The sequence below is a fragment of the Somniosus microcephalus genome, chromosome 2, assembly GCF_052327205.1.
Source record: "Somniosus microcephalus isolate GS21.2 chromosome 2, FLI_Smic_1.0, whole genome shotgun sequence".
Lineage (NCBI taxonomy): Eukaryota > Metazoa > Chordata > Chondrichthyes > Squaliformes > Somniosidae > Somniosus > Somniosus microcephalus.
Window position 1 is genome coordinate 273772699 of NC_140988.1, and position 18260 is coordinate 273790958.

Here is an 18260-nt window from a genome sequence, read left to right on the forward strand (position 1 = left end):
TGGAGTGAAGAGAGGGAGGAATTCATAATACGCAGTAGTCAGAGGAATTGAGGATTCAGTGTGGGGTGGGGCTGTAAGCCTAAAGGTTACAGAGATAGGAAGGGCCTAGCCATGGAGCGATTTGAACACAAAGAAGAGATTTTTAAATTTGAGGCATTGTGGGGATCAGGGGCTAATATAGGTCAGCGAGGAGAGGGGTGATGGGTGAATGGGACTTGGTGTGGAACAGGACAGGGGAAGCAGAGATTGGATGAGCTGATGTTTACAGAGGGTGAAGGATGGGAGGCCAGCATGGACAGCACTGGAGTAATTGGGGTAAATTTTTGATGGCCTGGATGGTACTTGGGTGGGTTCTATGAAAGGTGGCCAATACTTTCCACCAGATTACTGCCCAGGCACTGAAGATGAAAATTTACCTCATTGAGTCTGGAGGTGACAAAGGTATGCATAAGGGTTTTAGTGACAGCTAGGCTGAGGTAATGGTGAAGGCAGCCTATGTTGTGGAGGTGTAGGCAGGCTGTGCTGTGATAGATAGAATATGAGGTTAGAAGATCAGCTGGGGTGTCAAACAACCAGAGGCTGGGTGGTGAGGGTACGGAGTTTGTAGCTGGGACCAAAGACATGGCCCAGAAATTCGGGCCAGGGGCTTCCCGCGGGTGTACCTGCACTTACCTTGTGCGCCGGCCATTGAGCTGTGGGCCCCTGTGGAATTCCGATCCTGGGCCTGCTCCAACTGCCGGCGCGCAGTGCTTGTGTATCCCAGGGGCGCAGTTAGTTCGATGCATCCCCTGGGATCACGTGGGCCATGGAGAGCCAATCGGAGCAGGGAATGCTCATTCATAAGGACCTGTCAAACTTATAAATACTACGGGCCCCAAAACATCACTCAATCTTCAAATACATTTTTAAAAACCATCACATTTTTAAAATAAACTATAAATTACATGAAATAACTATTTTAAACAATGGCCCAGAAATTCGTGTCGGGGGCTTCCCGCGGGTGCAAGTCCCCGACCTACACTTACCTAGCACGCCGGCAGTTGAAGCCTGGGCCTGCGTGGATTTCCTGTCTGTGGCCCGGTTCAGCTCCCGGCGCGCTGTGCTTGCGTGATCCAGCGGCGTACTTAGTGCGATGCGTCGGCTGGGATCACGTGAGCACTGGGCAACCAATCGGAGGAGGGAAAAGTTCATTCATGAGTTTGACAGTAAGAACTGTCAAACTCATGAAAACTCCGGGCGCCCAAAACAGTACTTAAACTTGAAATAAAATTTAAAAAAAATCACACTATTTAAATGAACTATAAATAACTTTAAATAACTATTTTAAACAATAATTTAAATTTTTGAAAAAAATATTTTTATAAACAATCGGGGCTAAAAATACACTTACCTTACTGTAAAGTCTTTAAAAATAATAAACCTGTGGAAAAAAAATTCTAATTTTAATTACTAGACCACTTACCTTTTAAAATGAAGTCCTTACGTCTGCTTTTTTAAAGTGTAAAAAGTGGAGGCCTTCACGCACGGGCAAACCTGGAAAAAAAAAGGAAGTTCAACGCGCACGCGCAGACTCCTGCACGCACGCGTTCGACCTCTGAACCCCTTGGTTCAGAGGATCGGAAATGCCGGTTTCCCGCGCATGCGCTGTGCATGCAGAAAACCGTCAATTCCATCGGTCCCACGCGTGAGTACAGTTGGGACACTAATTTCTGGGCCAATAATTTAAATTTTTGAAAAAAATAATTTTATTTTCTAACGGGGCTAAAAATAAACTTACCTTGCTTTAAAGTATTTAAAAATAATAAACCTGTGGAAAAAATGTTTTAATTTTAATTAATTCACCACTTATCTTGTAAAAAGCAGGCCTTATGCCTGCTTTTTACATTTCTAAATTCTGGAGACTTAATCTCCCGGGAAAACCTGCAAAAAAAACCTAAGTTCGATGCGCACGCGCAGCCTCTCCTGCGCACGCGTTCGAACTCTGAACCCCTTTTTTCAGGGGAACGGAAGTGCCGGTTTCCTGTGCATGTGCAGTGCATGCAGGAAACCGGCACTTCCATTGGGCTTACGGGTGAGTACCCCGTGCGTACTCACCCGTGGAGACCCGAATTTCTGTGCCACTGGCTTTGATCTTCCCAGTGTTTAGCTGGAGGAATTTATAACTCATCTAAGACTGGATATCGAAAAAGCAATCTGACAGTGGAGAAATAGAGGTGGGTGTCATCGGCATCCATCTGAATGTTGACCCAATGGCATCAAATGATGTTGTCAAGGGCAGAGGAAGGGTTCAATTATGGATCTTTTGGGGGATTACTGAGGTGACAGTGCAGGTGTAGGAAGAGAAACCATTTAGAGATGCTCTGGCTATGATTGGACAGGTTAGAATGGAACCAAAAAAGGTCAGTCCTACTGAGCTGGACGATGGAGGAGAGATATTAAAAGGAGGATCGTATGATCGACCATGTCAAAGGCTCCAGAGAGGTGTAGGAGGGCACAGAAAGATAATGTCAGTGACAGAGAATGTTCTTCCAGACTTTGGTTCAGGCCACTTCAGCGCTGTGGGAGAGGAGGAAACTGGATTGGAGGGGTTCAAACAGTGAGTTGCAGGAGAGGTGAGCAGGATCTGAGAGGTGACAACATATTCCAGTACCTTAGAGAAAAAGGAAGGTTGGAGATGAGATGGTAGATAACAAGGACAGAGGGGTCTAGGATGTTTTATATGAGGAATGGAGTGATGACAGAAGTTTTGAAAAATAGGGTGACAGAGGTGTCTAAAAAGAGGAAACCAACTACAATAGAAACAGAAAATGCTGGAAATGCTCAGCAGGCCAGGCAGCATCTGTGAAGAGAAAAACAGAATTAATGTTTCAGGTCGATGAAATGTTGTAGAACCATCTACAATATTGGCTGAAATGGGAGTCAGAAAGGGAAGTTAAGTGATCGGAAGTTTTGTGGGATTAGGGTTAAAGGAGCAGGAGGTCGATGAGATGAGATGAATTTAAAGAGAGCAAGAGGAAAGATAGAGGAGAAACTATATTTAGACTTAAATTAAATTAAATGTAGAAGTTTGCATATGATACAAAAGGTATCAAAGGGAATGGGGAGAGAGCGGGAATATGGTACTGAAATAGAGGACCAGCCATGATCATATTGAATGGCGGAACAGGCTTGAAGGGCCGAATGGCCTACTCCTGCTCCTATTTTTCTATGTTTTCTATACAAAAATTGGCCGTGTGGTTGATAGTGAGGAAGAAAGCTATAGACAGCAGGAAGATATCAATGGACTGGTCAGGTGGGCAGAAAAGTGGCAAATGGAATTCAATCCAGAGAAGTGAGGTAATGCATTTGGGGAGGGCAAACCAGGCAAGGGAATACACAATAAATGGTAGGACATTGAGAAGTGCAGAGGAACAGAGGGACCTTGGCGTGCATGTCCACAGATCCCCGAAGGTAGCAGGACAGGTAGATAAGGTGGTTAAGAAGGCATACGGGATACTTTCCTTTATTAGCGAAGGCATAAAATATAAGAGCAGGGAGGTTATGCTAGAACTGTATAAAACACTAGTTAGGCCACAGCTAGAGTATTGCGTACAGTTCTGGTCACCACATTACAGGAAGGATGTGATGGCAATAGAGAGGGTACAGAGGAGATTTATGAGGATGTTGCCAGGAATGGAGAATTTTAGCTATGAGGAATGATTGGATAGGCTGGGGTTGTTTTCATTGGAACAGAGGAGGCTGAGGGGAGATATAACTGAAGTGTATAAAATTATGAGGGACTTAGAGTGAATAGGAAGGACCTATTTCCCTTAGCAGAGAGGTCAATAACCAGGGGGCATAGATTTAGAGTAATTGGTAGAAGGATTAGAGGGGAGTTGAGGAGAATTTTTTTCACCCAGAGGTAGTGAGGATGTGGAACTCACTGCCTGAAAGGGTGGTAGAGGCAGAAACCCTCCACACATTTAAAAAGTACTTGGATATGTACTTGAAGTGTTGTAACCTACAAGGCTACGAACCAATAGCTGGAAAGTGGGATTAGGCTAGATAGCTCTTTTTCAGCCGGCACAGACACGATGGGCCAAAAGGACTCCTGTGCCATAAATTTCTATGGTTCTAAACTACTGCCACACACTGCCGCTCCAATTCCAGGCCAAACCAGAATAGTCACTCACGGCTATTACTGTTATTGGCCAAAGTCTCAGAGGTGATTGATGTCTTACAGGTGCACAGAACAAAAAAATCGCCAGGGATGTTTTTTGTTTTTTGTTTTGCAATCTGGTTGGTCATTGCTGGATCGAACAGAAAGTGAATATGAACCCTACGTTTATACAGTTATTTCTACAGTTAATTAGAAGAGGAAAAATGCAAACCAGATATAGTCTTAAACTTTAAAAGGATATGTAACCAGGACATTCAGATAGCAGTAATCTTTCATGAACAATATTGCATTTATAAATGTATGAACCAATACTTACATTTGTTTTGAATATAATTTTCCCATTCTTTATCAGTAATATTAATCCCTTGCGCCAGATCTTTTATACATTTGTGTGTCAGAACGCCTTTGAAAATTTGAAGTCCAAACAATGCAATAATTAGGAGAACAAACATCATGAGAAGTAGGACCTCCATTAACAGCCTGGCAGACTTGAATATAGCACCGATGATAGTCTTTAGCCCTGCAGAAACAGTTAAGTTTTGCTTTGAATGAGACAAGATTTCAGAAAAAACTGTCAGTTATAATCTAAATAACAGTGGGGCCTATATTCAGATTTATGGATGCAAAGGCATTTCTGATGGTAACTGGGTGTTCGCCACATTCGATTACCACTGTACTGCTAATGCACAATATTTTAACATATTGGTTCTTAATTAACTATCTGTATTAAGTTAAGCCAGCCAAGTGAGAAATAGACTTTTTCTACCCTTTAAGAAACCATGTTCCCAAGTACCTGTGTCTTCCGGCATATTATTGTGGTAACTTTGGTGGCAGTCTGCCAAAATGACTGGAATCTCTGCTGGGACTTGGATACGCTAATACTGGGACTGGCGTGGCATTCCTGCTCAGGCTTGTAAGGAGCAAACCCTCTTTCCACTCCTTGCAAAGCTAGCAGAACAAAAAAGGATGAGGCCAGGGTCTGGGGTTTCAAATGCTACAGTTCCTGTGTTGCTGGCCTCTAGCCCCGCAGGAGTAGGATTATCATTGATACATCATAGCAGGCTACAGAATGGTGGAAGTGGGTACCAACTATGGATACAAGTTGGGATTGCAATCTGGAACCCTGAAAATGGTCTGAAGAGGGTCGAGGGATGGTGGGGGCAGCTTCTGGATATTTCTGGTGGGGGGAGGGATTGGGATGAGGGATAGGGTTGGGGGGGAAGGGATGGGGTGGGGGGGAAGGGATGGGGAGAGGGATGGGGGTGGGGAAAGGGCTGGGGGATGGGGAAAGGGATGGGGCGGGGGGAAGGGATGGGGAGAGGGATGGGGGTGGGGGAAGGGATGGGGCGGGGGGAAGGGATGTGATGGGGAAAGGGCGGGGGGAAGGGATGGGGGTGGGGGAAAGGGATGGGGTCGGGGGAAAGGGATGGGGTCGGGGGAAAGGGATGGGGTCGGGGGAAGGGATGGGGTCGGGGGAAGGGATGGGGTCGGGGGAAGGGATGGGGTCGGGGGAAAGGGATGGGGTCGGGGGAAAGGGATGGGGTCGGGGGAAAGGGATGGGGTCGGGGGAAAGGGATGGGGTCGGGGGAAAGGGATGGGGTCGGGGGAAAGGGATGGGGTCGGGGGAAAGGGATGGGGTCGGGGGAAAGGGATGGGGTCGGGGGAAAGGGATGGGGTCGGGGGAAAGGGATGGGGTCGGGGGAAAGGGATGGGGTCGGGGGGAAGGGATGGGGTCGGGGGGAAGGGATGGGGTCGGGGGGAAGGGATGGGGTCGGGGGGAAGGGATGGGGTCGGGGGGAAGGGATGGGGTCGGGGGGAAGGGATGGGGTCGGGGGGAAGGGATGGGGTCGGGGGGGAAGGGATGGGGTCGGGGGGGAAGGGATGGGGTCGGGGGGAAGGGATGGGGTCGGGGGGAAGGGATGGGGTCGGGGGGAAGGGATGGGGTCGGGGGGAAGGGATGGGGTCGGGGGGAAGGGATGGGGTCGGGGGGAAGGGATGGGGTCGGGGGGAAGGGATGGGGTCGGGGGGAAGGGATGGGGTCGGGGGGAAGGGATGGGGTCGGGGGGAAGGGATGGGGTCGGGGGGAAGGGATGGGGTCGGGGGGAAGGGATGGGGTCGGGGGGAAGGGATGGGGTCGGGGGGAAGGGATGGGGTCGGGGGGAAGGGATGGGGTCGGGGGGAAGGGATGGGGTCGGGGGGAAGGGATGGGGTCGGGGGAAGGGATGGGTCGGGGGGAAGGGACGGGAAGGGATGGGGTGGGGCGGGAAGGGATGGGGTGGGGGGAAGGGTTGGGGTGGGGGTGAAGGGTTGGGGTGGGGGGAAGGGTTGGGGTGGGGGGGAAGGGTTGGGGTGGGGGGGAAGGGTTGGGGTGGGGGAGGGTAGGGATGGAGGAGGGATGGGGGATGGGGGTGGAGGGTAGGGATGGGGGAGGGTTGGTGTTGGGTGAAGGGTTGGGTGGAGGGTAGGGATGGGGGAGCGATGGGGGATGGGGAGGGAGGGGGTGGAGGGTAGGGATGGGAGAGGGATGGGATGGGAGAGGGATGGGGTGGGGGAGGGATGGGGAGGGAGGGGGTAGAAGGTAGGGATGGGGGAATGGGGGAGGGATGGGGTATGGGGGAGCGATGGGGGATGGGGAGGTGGATGGGGGAGGGATGGGGAGGGATTGAGGAGGGATGGGGGATGGTTGGGGGATGGGGAGGGGTGGGGGATGGGGGAGGGGTGGGGGATGGGGGAGGGGTGGGGGTTGGGGGAGGGGATGGGGGAGGGGTGGGGGATGGGGGAGGGGTGGGGGATGGGGAGGGGTGGGGGATGGGGGAGGGGATGGGGGATGGGGGATGGGGAGGGAGGGGAGGGATGGGGTGGGAGGAAGGGATGCGGTGGGGGGGAGGGATGGGGTGAGGGGGAAGAGATGGGGTGGGGGAAGGGATGGGAGAGGGATGGGGAATGGGGGAGGGATTGGGGTGGGGGCAGGGATGGGGTGGGGGGAGGGATGTGGGTGGGGGGGGGGGGAAGGTGGCAGGTGTCTTAGATGCAGTCCTAGTGGTACAGGTGCCTCTCCCTGATCATGCAAACTTTAGTGGGGTCAGGGATGGAGGTCCCAGGCTGGCGCACTCGTTACTTACACGTTTGAAGCTGGAGGTTCGAAACTCTCCTTTTGTTCTTCGGCCCTATTGGACCTTGCGGGACCTTTGGCAGGGCTGGTATAAGGTCAAAGGATTGGGTGTGTTGAAGTCCAGATTTGGCCGGCTTGGCACAGCACAGTTACAAATGTCCTCCAGTGGCTTGGTGGTGTTTGCATCAGACTCAAAACTGGAACACGATCATGATCAGGAATTTAAAAATTAAGTAAGTAAATATTTGCAGTCAGTTGTGTCCAAATCCGGACATATAGAATTGGCTGACCACAAAGCAACTGGGGGTTGGGGGTGGGGTGAGGCCATGATTCCCTCATTGGCTTCGGCATTGACCTCAGATGGCATGGCTGTGGGCCACTCCATCTTACAAAGGCGGATTAAGTTAGGCACTGCTCAGGTGCCCTTGCAGGTGCCAATGACTTGCCCCAGCCATGTGAATGATCCGAGCCACAAGATTCGGAATGGGGTCTCCAGCTTGGGTGGGCGAGGGTTTTGCTTCACTGCACTTGAGCCAGAAAAATGGACCTCCAGGAACTGCGGGGCTAGTGATTTTATTATTTATGGTACTGGAATAGTGAAGGACCCATATACACTTGTTGCTTATCCAACAGAAATGAAAGACACTTAAGAATGTGCAATTGAATTGTTGTTACCAGGCATAGGTATGTTGTTAGAATTAATGTTCTGTTTTACAATGCTGAATTGTTCAAATTTCCTCACCAGGTAAAATTGCAATCATCTTAAGAGCTCGGAAAGCTCTTAACGCAGATAATCCAGGAATTTTTGGAAATGCCAGCGTCATATAACTAAAAATAAATAAAGAATGCAGTGAACAACCATACAGTATAATTGTGCGAGACATTGGTAATCACTATAGGGCCAGATTCTGAGTTCACACCACCACCACCACCACCACCAGGGAGTTTCACACGCCGGCTGCACATTTTGGGAAATTACGGCCTGCTGATTTTTTGTGGCTGGCAGGTGAGCCACTCGGTCTTGGAAAATGACCCTCTGTGACTGTGAGTCCTCCTTGTATTTCTGACAATGACTTTGGTTTATGATTGGTTTTGCCAGCTGAGATAATGTTGCTGGCTGAAAATCTTATTTGCTTTTTGACTAAAGTATTCATCAGTTTAAATTTGCAAATATCTGGCAAAGTTAACTTTCTACATCGTGGCTGCCATTACTTTTTCAGGAGGAAAGAATTCTGGGGAGTGGTGGGTGGCAATTCGACATGTAAAATGTTGTCATAACATCAACAGAGTTGCACGTTGTGTTCCATTCCCACATCCTATGAAGTCCTCGGACCTGTGATGTTGTGCCAGTTGCTTTTGACCTAAAACTAAACTGAAACTGTACTAGCTATCAGATTTCTTAACCCTAAAAACCTAACATTTGTAAAGCTGGAGGATAGTAGGGTGTGATTGTAGTGTGCAGAGGATACACATCGTTCAAAAAAAAAGTGAAGGGAACCCTACAAGGTAGGTAATCTATCCTTCTGTATTTACCATCCTCCACACACTACAGGATTTTGTATGTAGTGCCAATTCAGGAGGGAGAGGCCCGTACACACAAGATTTATTACGAGCTGTCAGGATAGATCTGCCAAAGAATGTGAATAATTGTTGGGACTTTTGGAAATACTTTGTATAGGAGATGTAGTAATTTAAGACTTTATAGTCATATAGAGAAAGAAAACGATGCTCCATTTCCAACTGCTGTGGCATTCAGTAAAACAATAGGAATGACTTTGTGGCCCAAATGAAACTGAGAAGGACTAACCAGTCAGAATACAAAATCAAAACGCTGATCAACTGTGCTCTTTACCATTTAAAAAATTTAAGGGGATGCTAAATTGGATAGTCCCCGAAAACGGGTGTGGGGATCGCGACGCATGATTAACCCATTGGTTGAAATGCAGGCAGCACGCCAACTTTGTGCTGCCTGCTCATTCTAATGAATTTTACATATAGCCATCGTTAACCGCGCTGTTCATTGGCTGCACGCATCAGCCGCAGGCCCAAAATCATAACTTCCTAGCACCACTTAAAGCTAACCTGCACCTCATAAAGGGGAGGTGCACTGTGGCTGGAGCAGGTGCTGGGAGTCATGCAGGAAGTGAACCTGTCCTGGGAAATAGTGAGGAATGGCACAACATGGGAGAGAGCGGGCTCCAAGGTTTACGGATGCTGCACTGGAGGTCTTGGTGGAGGAGGTGGAAAGGAGATGTCCTGTATCCGCAGTGGGACAGGAGGCCCTCCAGACACACAGTCAAAACGCAGTGGGAACAGATAGCCGTGGAGGTCTATGGCAGGAGTCAATCCCCAAGGATCTGCATACAGTGCCGCAAGAAGTTCAATGACCTCACACGAGTGGTCAAGATCAGTGAATGCATCTTCAAATGCCATATCCCACCAACTGCACCACTAGCCTCTCACACTGCTCAATTCACTACACTCCCATCACTCACCTACCAACAATCTCTATCAATCAGGACTCATACTCAACATTCAAATGCTTCATCTCACCATCACACATTTAGCACTGCTGTAAGCCTCACACCCACATTTCACGGTTTGCATACACTGCCGACTATTCAACCATGACAGCCACATCACCCAAACAGTTTGCACCACACTCACTGACACACTTCCCTCTCTCTTGCAGAACAAGATGGCGCACAACCGGAGGCAGCAGGAGCTAACCAAAAGGGACAGGCGCACCTGCATGTCCTAACCCCCACGGAGGACATGGTGCTGGCCATTATTGGAACAGCCATTGCTGAGGCCGTGGCCAGTGGCGGGGCTGAAACCTTCGAAGATGACGGTATCCTCATACCTAATCCTCCTTCTCACATCCCACTTTCCCCTCATCGCACAATCTCTTCTGATTTACAAGCTGCAGATGGTGTAAGCATGCACCTCTTACTTTCCCCCCTCTCCCCCACCACAACCTTAGCCTTGTGCCTTTTTCCTTTCAGATACCCAAGAAGTGCAATCTGGCCAGACAGTGGAGGAACACCAAGAAGAGAGTGACGCTGAAGACACAGCACAGTCACTTGATTTCACACTCGCAGCCACCAGCTCAGATACTGAAATTTCAGGCATCTTAGAGGGCAGATTAGAGGTGGGATCTGCACGTGGTGAGACACTAGGCATGAGTGCGCTGTAACCAGGGCAGGGGCAAGGGTAGCACAGGTGCCAGTTCGCCGGAGGGCGAGGTCGCACACGGGTTCCACTGCAGAGGACTCAGATGAGGACTTCGATGGGGCAGCCTACAGAAGAACGCTGATGGGTCTGCACAACTAAATGCTTGGTGCATTGGGAAGCCTACCAGAAAGCCTGCGTTCAATGTCAGGAGCATGGAGGAGTCCGGCACCAACTTGGCACAGGGCTTTGCACAGAGCTTGGAGACCATCCTTTCCAGAATGGAAGTGGTGGCCAACTCTGCTCGCACACTTGTGAACCCAACCATGATGCAGCATCTGATAGCTGATGTCGCAACTTCCATTGCAGCACAAGCAGCAGCCACCCAACATCTGGGTGCTGCAGTGGCAGCTCAGACTGCTGTCATGCAAGTTCAGCTTGCTGCCATGAAAGCTCAGACTGCTGCTACCATGGGCATGGATTACAGTGTTCAAAGGGGCTTGCAGGGTGTCACAGCAGTCCAGCAATCTGTCCTCCAACAGATTACTAGGATTGCTGAGGCACCGTCCCGGGGGAGTGGCAGTGGCTCCGTGGAGCACGAACATGCTGTCCTTTCTCAGGAAGTCAGCATTTGTCTTCCCACCCTTCCCACTCAGCCAGTATCCTTGCTGTTGCCTGTCAACCAGCTAGCCCAGACTGCTGCAGCCCATGTCAAGATGGTGCAGTCTGCAGCCGGACTTTCTAGGCCCAGAGCTGCTTGAGGTCGTCCTCCAAGGCCATCTGCCATCTCCTCCAATGAAAGTCAGCAGCCTTCCACCAGCCATGCTGCAGCCACTGAGGTAGCACTGGGTAAGAGCACTAAGACAGGCAAAGGTACTCGGAAAACAGGCTCTAAGGGAATGCACAAGGATGACTAGTTTACATTTATATGCAATATGGCATGATTTAATTTATAAATTTGGTTTGGAATGTTTATTTTGTGGTGGCTTTTATTTTTGCATTGTGGCCAAGTGGACACTGTGATGGTCAGTGACAGATAAAAGGTAAGGCATGGGATTGTTGGTGAATGTGGAATTGGGATTGCGGTTACTGGTCCTTGGACCCCAGCTATTCACAATATATATTAATGCTCTAGACAAGGGAACTAGATGTAATATCTCCAAATTTGCAGACAACACAAAGCTGGGTGGGCGTGTGTACTGTGAGGAGGATGCCGAGAAACTACAGGATGATTTGGACAGGTTGGGTGATTGGGCAGAAGCATGGCAGATGCAATATAACGTGAATAAATGTGAGGTTATCCACTTTGGTGGCAAAAACAGGAAGGCAGATTATTATCTGAATGGCAATAGATTGGGAGAAGGGGAAGTGCAATGAGACCTGGGTGTCCTTGTGCACCAGTCGCTGAAGGTAAGCATGCGGGTGCAGCAGGCGGTTAAGAAGGCAAATGGTATGTTGGCCTTCATAGCGAGAGGGTTTGAGTACAAGAACAAGGATGCCTTGCTGCAGTTGTACAGGGCCTTGGTGAGAACACATCTTGAGTATTGTGTACAGTTTTGGTCGCCTTATCTGAGGAAGGATATTCTTGCCATGGAAGGAGTTCAGCGAAGATTCACCAGGCTGATACCTGGGATGGCAGGAATGACGTATGAGGAGAGATTGGGTCGATTGGGCTTGTACTCGCTGGAGTTTAGAAGAATGAGAGGGGATCTCATTGAAACTTATAAAATTCTGGCAGGACTGGACAGACTAGATGCAGGGAGGATGTTCCCGATGGTCGGGGAATCCAGAACCAGGGGTCACAGTCTAAGGATAAGTGGTAGGCCTTTTAGGACAGAAATGAGGAGGAATTTCTTCACCCATTGAGTGGTGAACCTGTGGAATTCTCTACCACTGAAGGCAGTAGAGGCCAATTCATTAAATATATTCAAGAAGGAGTTGGATATATTTCTTAAGGCTAAAGGGATCAAGGGGTATGGGGAGAAAGCAGGGACCGGGTACTGAACTTGGATGATCAGCCATGATCGCATTGAATGGCAGAGCAGGCTAGAGGGGCCGAATGGCCTACTCCTGCTCCTATCTTCTATGTTTCTATGTTCCTATGTTGCACTCAAATTAGTACTTCACGGACAGCCCGGGTGGAAAGGGGCTGTCTAGGTTGCCTCCTCACTTCCTCTTCCTCCTCCTCCTCCTCCTCTTCCTCATAAGAACATAAGAAATAGGAGCAGGAGGAGGCCATTCGGCTCCTCGAGCCTGCTCTGCCATTCAATAAGATCATGGCTGATCTTCTACCTCAACTCCACTTTCCTGCACTATCCCCATATCCCTTGATTCCCATAATATCCAAAAATCTATCGATCTCTATCTTGAATATACTCAACGACTGAGCCTCCACAGCCCTCTGGGGTAGAGAATTCCAAAGATTCACCACCCTCTGAGTGAAGAAATTTCTCCTCATCTCAGTCCTAAATGGCTGATGCCTTATTCTGAGACTGTGGCTCCTAGTTCTAGACTCCCCAGCCAGGGAAAACATCCTCCCTGCATCTACCCTGTCAAGCCCTGTAAAAATGTTGTATGTTTCAATGATATCACTTGTCATTCTTCTAAACTCTAGAGAATATAGTTCTAGTCTACTCAATCTCTCCTCATAGGACAATCCCCCCATCCCAGGAATCAGTCTGGTGAACCTTCGTTGTACTCCCTCTATAGCAAGTATATCCTTCCTTAGGTAAGGAGACCAAAATTGTACACAATACTCCAGGTGTGGTCTCATCAGGGCCCTATATAATTGCAGTAAGACATATTTACTCTTATACTCAAATCCTCTTGTAATAAAGGCCAACATACCATTTGCTTTCCTAATTGCTTGCTGTACCTGCATGTTAACTTTCAGTGATTCGTGTACAAGGACACCCAGGTCCCTCTGAACACCAACATTTCCCAATCTCTCACCATTTAAAAAATACTCTGCTTTTCTAATTTTCCTACCAAAGAGGGTAACTTCACATTTCTCCACATTATATTCCATTTGCCATGTTCTTGCCCACTCACTTAGCCTGTCTATATCCCCTTGAAGCCTCCTTGCATCCTCCTCACACTAGCTTTGCTCTTGCTCCACAGTTGCACGCTATATTGCAGGTGACAAGGGCTGTCCTATGATGGTGAGGTTGTGCAGCATGCAGCAGACCACCACAAATCTTGACACCAGCTATGCCGAGTACTGCAGGACTCCTCCAGAGCGGTACAGGCAGCGGAAGCATTGTTTCAACATGCCAATGGTCTGCTCTATCACATTTTGTGTGGCAGCATAGCTTTCATTGTATGCATGCTGCGCACGTGTACGTGTGTTGCACACCGGAGTCATGAGCCATGTCGTCAGATTTCTCTTGTCACCCAGTAGCCACCCACCTTTTGGTTTGCCATGGTGACTCAAATGCAGCTGGCACAGCGGACTGCCACAGAATGATGGCATCATGACTGCTGCCAGGATGATTCATGACCTGCATGATTCGCTGCGTATGGTCGCATATCATCTGGACATTGAGGGAGTGGAATCCCTTTTGGTATATGGCAGAGTTGACATGTGGCGCCTGCAAAGCGATGTGCATGCAGTCAATGGCACCCTGGAACATGGGGAAGCCTGCAATCCTAGCAAAGCAGCGTGTTCGCTTTGCCTGCTGCTCTCTGGCAAGAGAGAATGAAATGTAGTCAGCTCTCTTTGAATAGAGAGCCTCGGTGACCTCCCTTACGCAACAGTGGACAGCAAACTGCAAGATGTTGCAAATATCTCCAGCTCTAGCCTGGAAGGAGCCCGACTCAAAAGTTCATCGCCACGGTCACCTTCACAGCCACTGGCAATGCGGTCCTTGCCCTGCTCTGAGGTTGCAGTTGTGGCTGGAGCAGATGGCAGATTTCAGTGAGGACATCCTTATTGAAGCTCATGCGTCTCGCACATTCTTCCTCGCTGAGGTTCAGGTAGGAGAATTGCTCCTTGAGCACCCTGGGCGGATATGGCCTCCTGCTGAGAGCCCTTCTCCCCCCTCCTCCTGCTCCCTCTTCATGCAGCTTTTCTTGCTCTCTGTGCTCTCTGTTCACTCTCCCAGACATGCTGCATTCTAAGGGGATTCTAAGACATTGACTGACGTCATGATCTGCTTGCTTTGCATACTTCTGGCGGACGTTAGCTGCATCTGTACAAATGCCCTCACCAATATGGTGTCCGGCACGATTTGTGGCAGAAGTGTGCATCGGAAGCCATTTTGGTCCCCGAATGGCACCCATAGCGCCCAAACAACAGGCGCTACAGAGCCCAATTTCGCGCCCAAGGTCTCGTATTCAAAGAGGTTCAAATATGGAGATATTTACTTGGGAACAACAGAAACCCATCTGGATACAATCTCCAAATAGCTTACATTAAGTGTAATAATAATAGGTAGTCCATTGAACCAAGCACAAATAAATTATAAAAGATTGATTTGGCCAAAACATGAAGAAAAGAACTAGATTTTAAACCGACCTTGAAAAATTGATGAATGCAGTCCAGAATTTAAGGGACATTACATGAGATAAGACTAACAAAGGATCTACACCTAAAATGTTAACTTGTTTGTTCTCTGCTAACTGACCTGCTAACTGTTTCCAGCATTTTGTGATTTTGTTTGAAATAAGACTAAGCAACTTTGTAGAGCACCATTACACAAACGTTTTCCACCTTGTGTAATAAGCTCCATTAGTGAATGCCGTGCAGAAACAGATCAAGGTATCTACTGCTGTCGGTTGGGAATCCTGCTCGAATAGTCATTACCTTTTAACAGCTTGTCTTTAAACTTGATCTTCTTTGGTTTCAAATCTATTATTTCTTGAACTCCTAGCTGTGAAAGGAGATGTCTCCTGCACGTCCTGAGATCCTGGTCCTGCTCACTGCCAGAGTGACCAAGAACATAGGAACATAGGAATGTACTGGACTGGAAAATACTATTTTGATCCATCTGGCTAGCCCTAGTGTTCAAACAATAATACACCAAATGCTTGTCCAACTCTTCCTTAAAATTATTGATGTTATCAGCCTTCTGGGTAGGCTATTCCAAACAGTTACCACCCTGTGTGTGAAATAGTTATATCTAATCTGTCCCCGCTTCATTTCTTCCCTCTTTGTTGTTGTTCTTAGGGCCATGATGAACAGGTTCTCTTTTAAGGAAACAATAGCTGAATATTTGAAAGAGGAAGGTGGGGAAACGGGATTAATTTTGGTTAATTTTGGATTGCTTTTGCAAAGGGGTAATGAGCATGGTTTTGAAAGGGAGATGGACATTACCCGAGGAGAAAGAACCATTTTCAATGTCAACTAACGTGTGGCAGGAAAGGAAGTTGGGTGGTCAGCAGTTTAGTGGGAATGGGGTGAAGGGGGCAAGATCAGCTGGTTGAGGGCTGAGGGGAGACAGAGAGAAACTAGAGAAAGACATACATTCAGGGCTAGGGTGGTGGGGTGTTTGGGGGGCAAGGGGAAGGAGGGAACTAGCTGAGGTAGCTGAATGGATGGTCTCAACCTTAGTAACAAAGGTGACCATGAGCTTCTCACACAGGTGAAGGTGGAGGGAGCAGGAGACAAGGGAGAGGGGTTTAAGGAGATGGTTTGGTAGAGGCAGTATGAAAATAAGGATAATTTCTCTGCTGGTGCTAGTAAGCTGAGCTGCAGAGTATAACAGAAAATAACATATAATCGAGAGAGGTTCCTAGAAAAGGTTGAGGGACCTGAAGCAGAAGAAAGTCTAAGGAAGTATGGTTTTCAAAAAAAATCTGCTTATATAAATTTGTTCAGCACTTTTTCAAATAATGCCACATTTTGAACTGTATGCAGACCCTCAATGCTAGGCTCCTCCATGAAGGGGGAAAGACCCAAGCATCTCCATCGAAAGTAACAGGGTCCATGCTCGGTTTGATAGCTGAGTTGGAGCAGGTGGTCCCGGAAACCATGCTACTGGAATACAGTGAACTTGACCAATTGTGTGGTTCCAAAAGATCATGTGGCTCAACTGCTTTTGTTCCCCCTTCCATTCGCTCAAGCTCATGCTGCCTCTTGTTTGTGACATGAAGGAGTGGCCCAGCAGGGAGGGAGACCCAACCCAGCAGTTCTCTATGCAGTTTGAAAAGCAGAAGCATATTTTTTCACTATATAATGGGGGAAGTACTTTGAACAAAAAAAACCTCCCACTTAAACTTTCCCTTACTATTGCATGATCTTGGAATCTTGGTTGTCACTCACATCTCCTTTCAATTAGGAGGAAGAGAAACTGTATTGGGAGTCATCTCACATTGCTCTCACACAACTCCCAGCAGCCAGATAATAGTCATTGGCAGAGGTGTAGGAACAGATTGCTCTTACATTCTACGTGAGACCAGCACATTACATCATTCAGCTCCAATTCAGCTTTCAGACTGGTCCAGAAACATGGACTCTATTGTTTTTAATGGAGATGCTTGGGACTGTTCCCCATCAGTGACATCATGGAGGAGAAAAATATAATAGAAATGAGCAAAAATATAAATAAATCAAATTTGGGAGAATAAATGTTACACTACTGATGTTCGATCTAGATGGCCGATGACTGGTGTGTTATTTATTGTTTTCTGAAAATACCCCAGCAAGAGTTTTACCATTTTATCCTTTAAACTATTTTATCCTTTGACATGCTTTTTGAGTTCATTCTGTTTTTCAAATAATTCTGTAGCTAATGGCGTACAACCTATTTTGATGTCTCTGAACCACGAATCCTTGCCAAAAATCAGCCCTCAGGAATCAACCTTGAACAATTATTTACAATTAAACTAAAAGCCACAGTTACAAAACAATTGCTCTTGAAGAAAATAATATACTAATTACCTTTCGAACAAAAAAAAGTTTAACTTACGCCAACAAAACTACTGTAAAGTCCAACCAGTTCCAGGGGTTCCGGAGGTATGAAAACGTATGTAATGCGAAGCCTCGGGCCAGTACCTTAATAATTACTTCCAATGTATATATTGCTGTAAAAATGAGACTAAACAGAGATAAATAAAGCATTAAGACAATATAAACACCACAAGTCATTTTTATTCACTGTACTTTACTCATTTAAGTAGATCTTATTTACTGTTTACTTTAAAGCTCTGGTTGCAATTAACTTCAGCTGTGTATCGGAAAAGGCTTCCGCGCTCAGCGATTGTTAAAAAGAACAACAGTCAAAAGAAAGGCAACTGGATGCACAGCAGAGACTTAAGACTCAAATAATAGTTATTATCATAACACAAATGTATAGGGAAAAATGTACTCTCTGGAGGGTGGAAATGTAACGTAAAAAGGAGGGTGAATTATTTGAACAGGAGCAAGGATGTTTCTTTGGAGGGGCAGGAAGTGAACAACGAATTTTGAACTGAGTTAGGAGACTTTGCTCTTTGACAAAAATGCAACTTTTTGCTGATGTAAATCGGATCTATAACTCTGCTCCTTATTTTATTTAAGAACATAAAGACTTCTTTGCCTATCCATAAGTAACTCATTTTTTCCTAAAATGTAAAGCCTTCTGTATTAATATCTTAAATGCACACCACTAATGGCATTGTAGGTAAATATATTCCTAATGTGGAACTAAACCATTCAGATTAGCACGGTCCAGTTTTGATGCTGAGTCAGTAGTTTTAGCAACCCTGAACTGGAATGTGTGTCTGGATGTTAGGCGAGTATAGAATGGTCAGATAGGCTGCGGGCACGAGTGAGGACGCACCCGACTATGAGACAGTGGATTTTGATAATATAATGTTTCTTTTCTATGTTTTGTGCTT

The 18260-nt window shown here is 47.4% G+C and overlaps 1 protein-coding gene across 1 annotated transcript in view; it reads right to left on the reverse strand.

The window, feature by feature from the left end:
- Positions 1–8173, reverse strand: part of LOC147123410 (sodium channel protein PaFPC1-like) — a 57272-nt gene extending 49099 nt beyond the window's left edge. The window contains 2 exon segments of the mRNA XM_085972510.1: positions 4476–4679; positions 8014–8173. Of these exon segments, the coding sequence (XP_085828636.1) occupies positions 4476–4679; positions 8014–8155 (346 nt within the window). The 5' untranslated portion in view covers positions 8156–8173.
- Positions 8174–18260: the final 10087 nt, after the last annotated feature.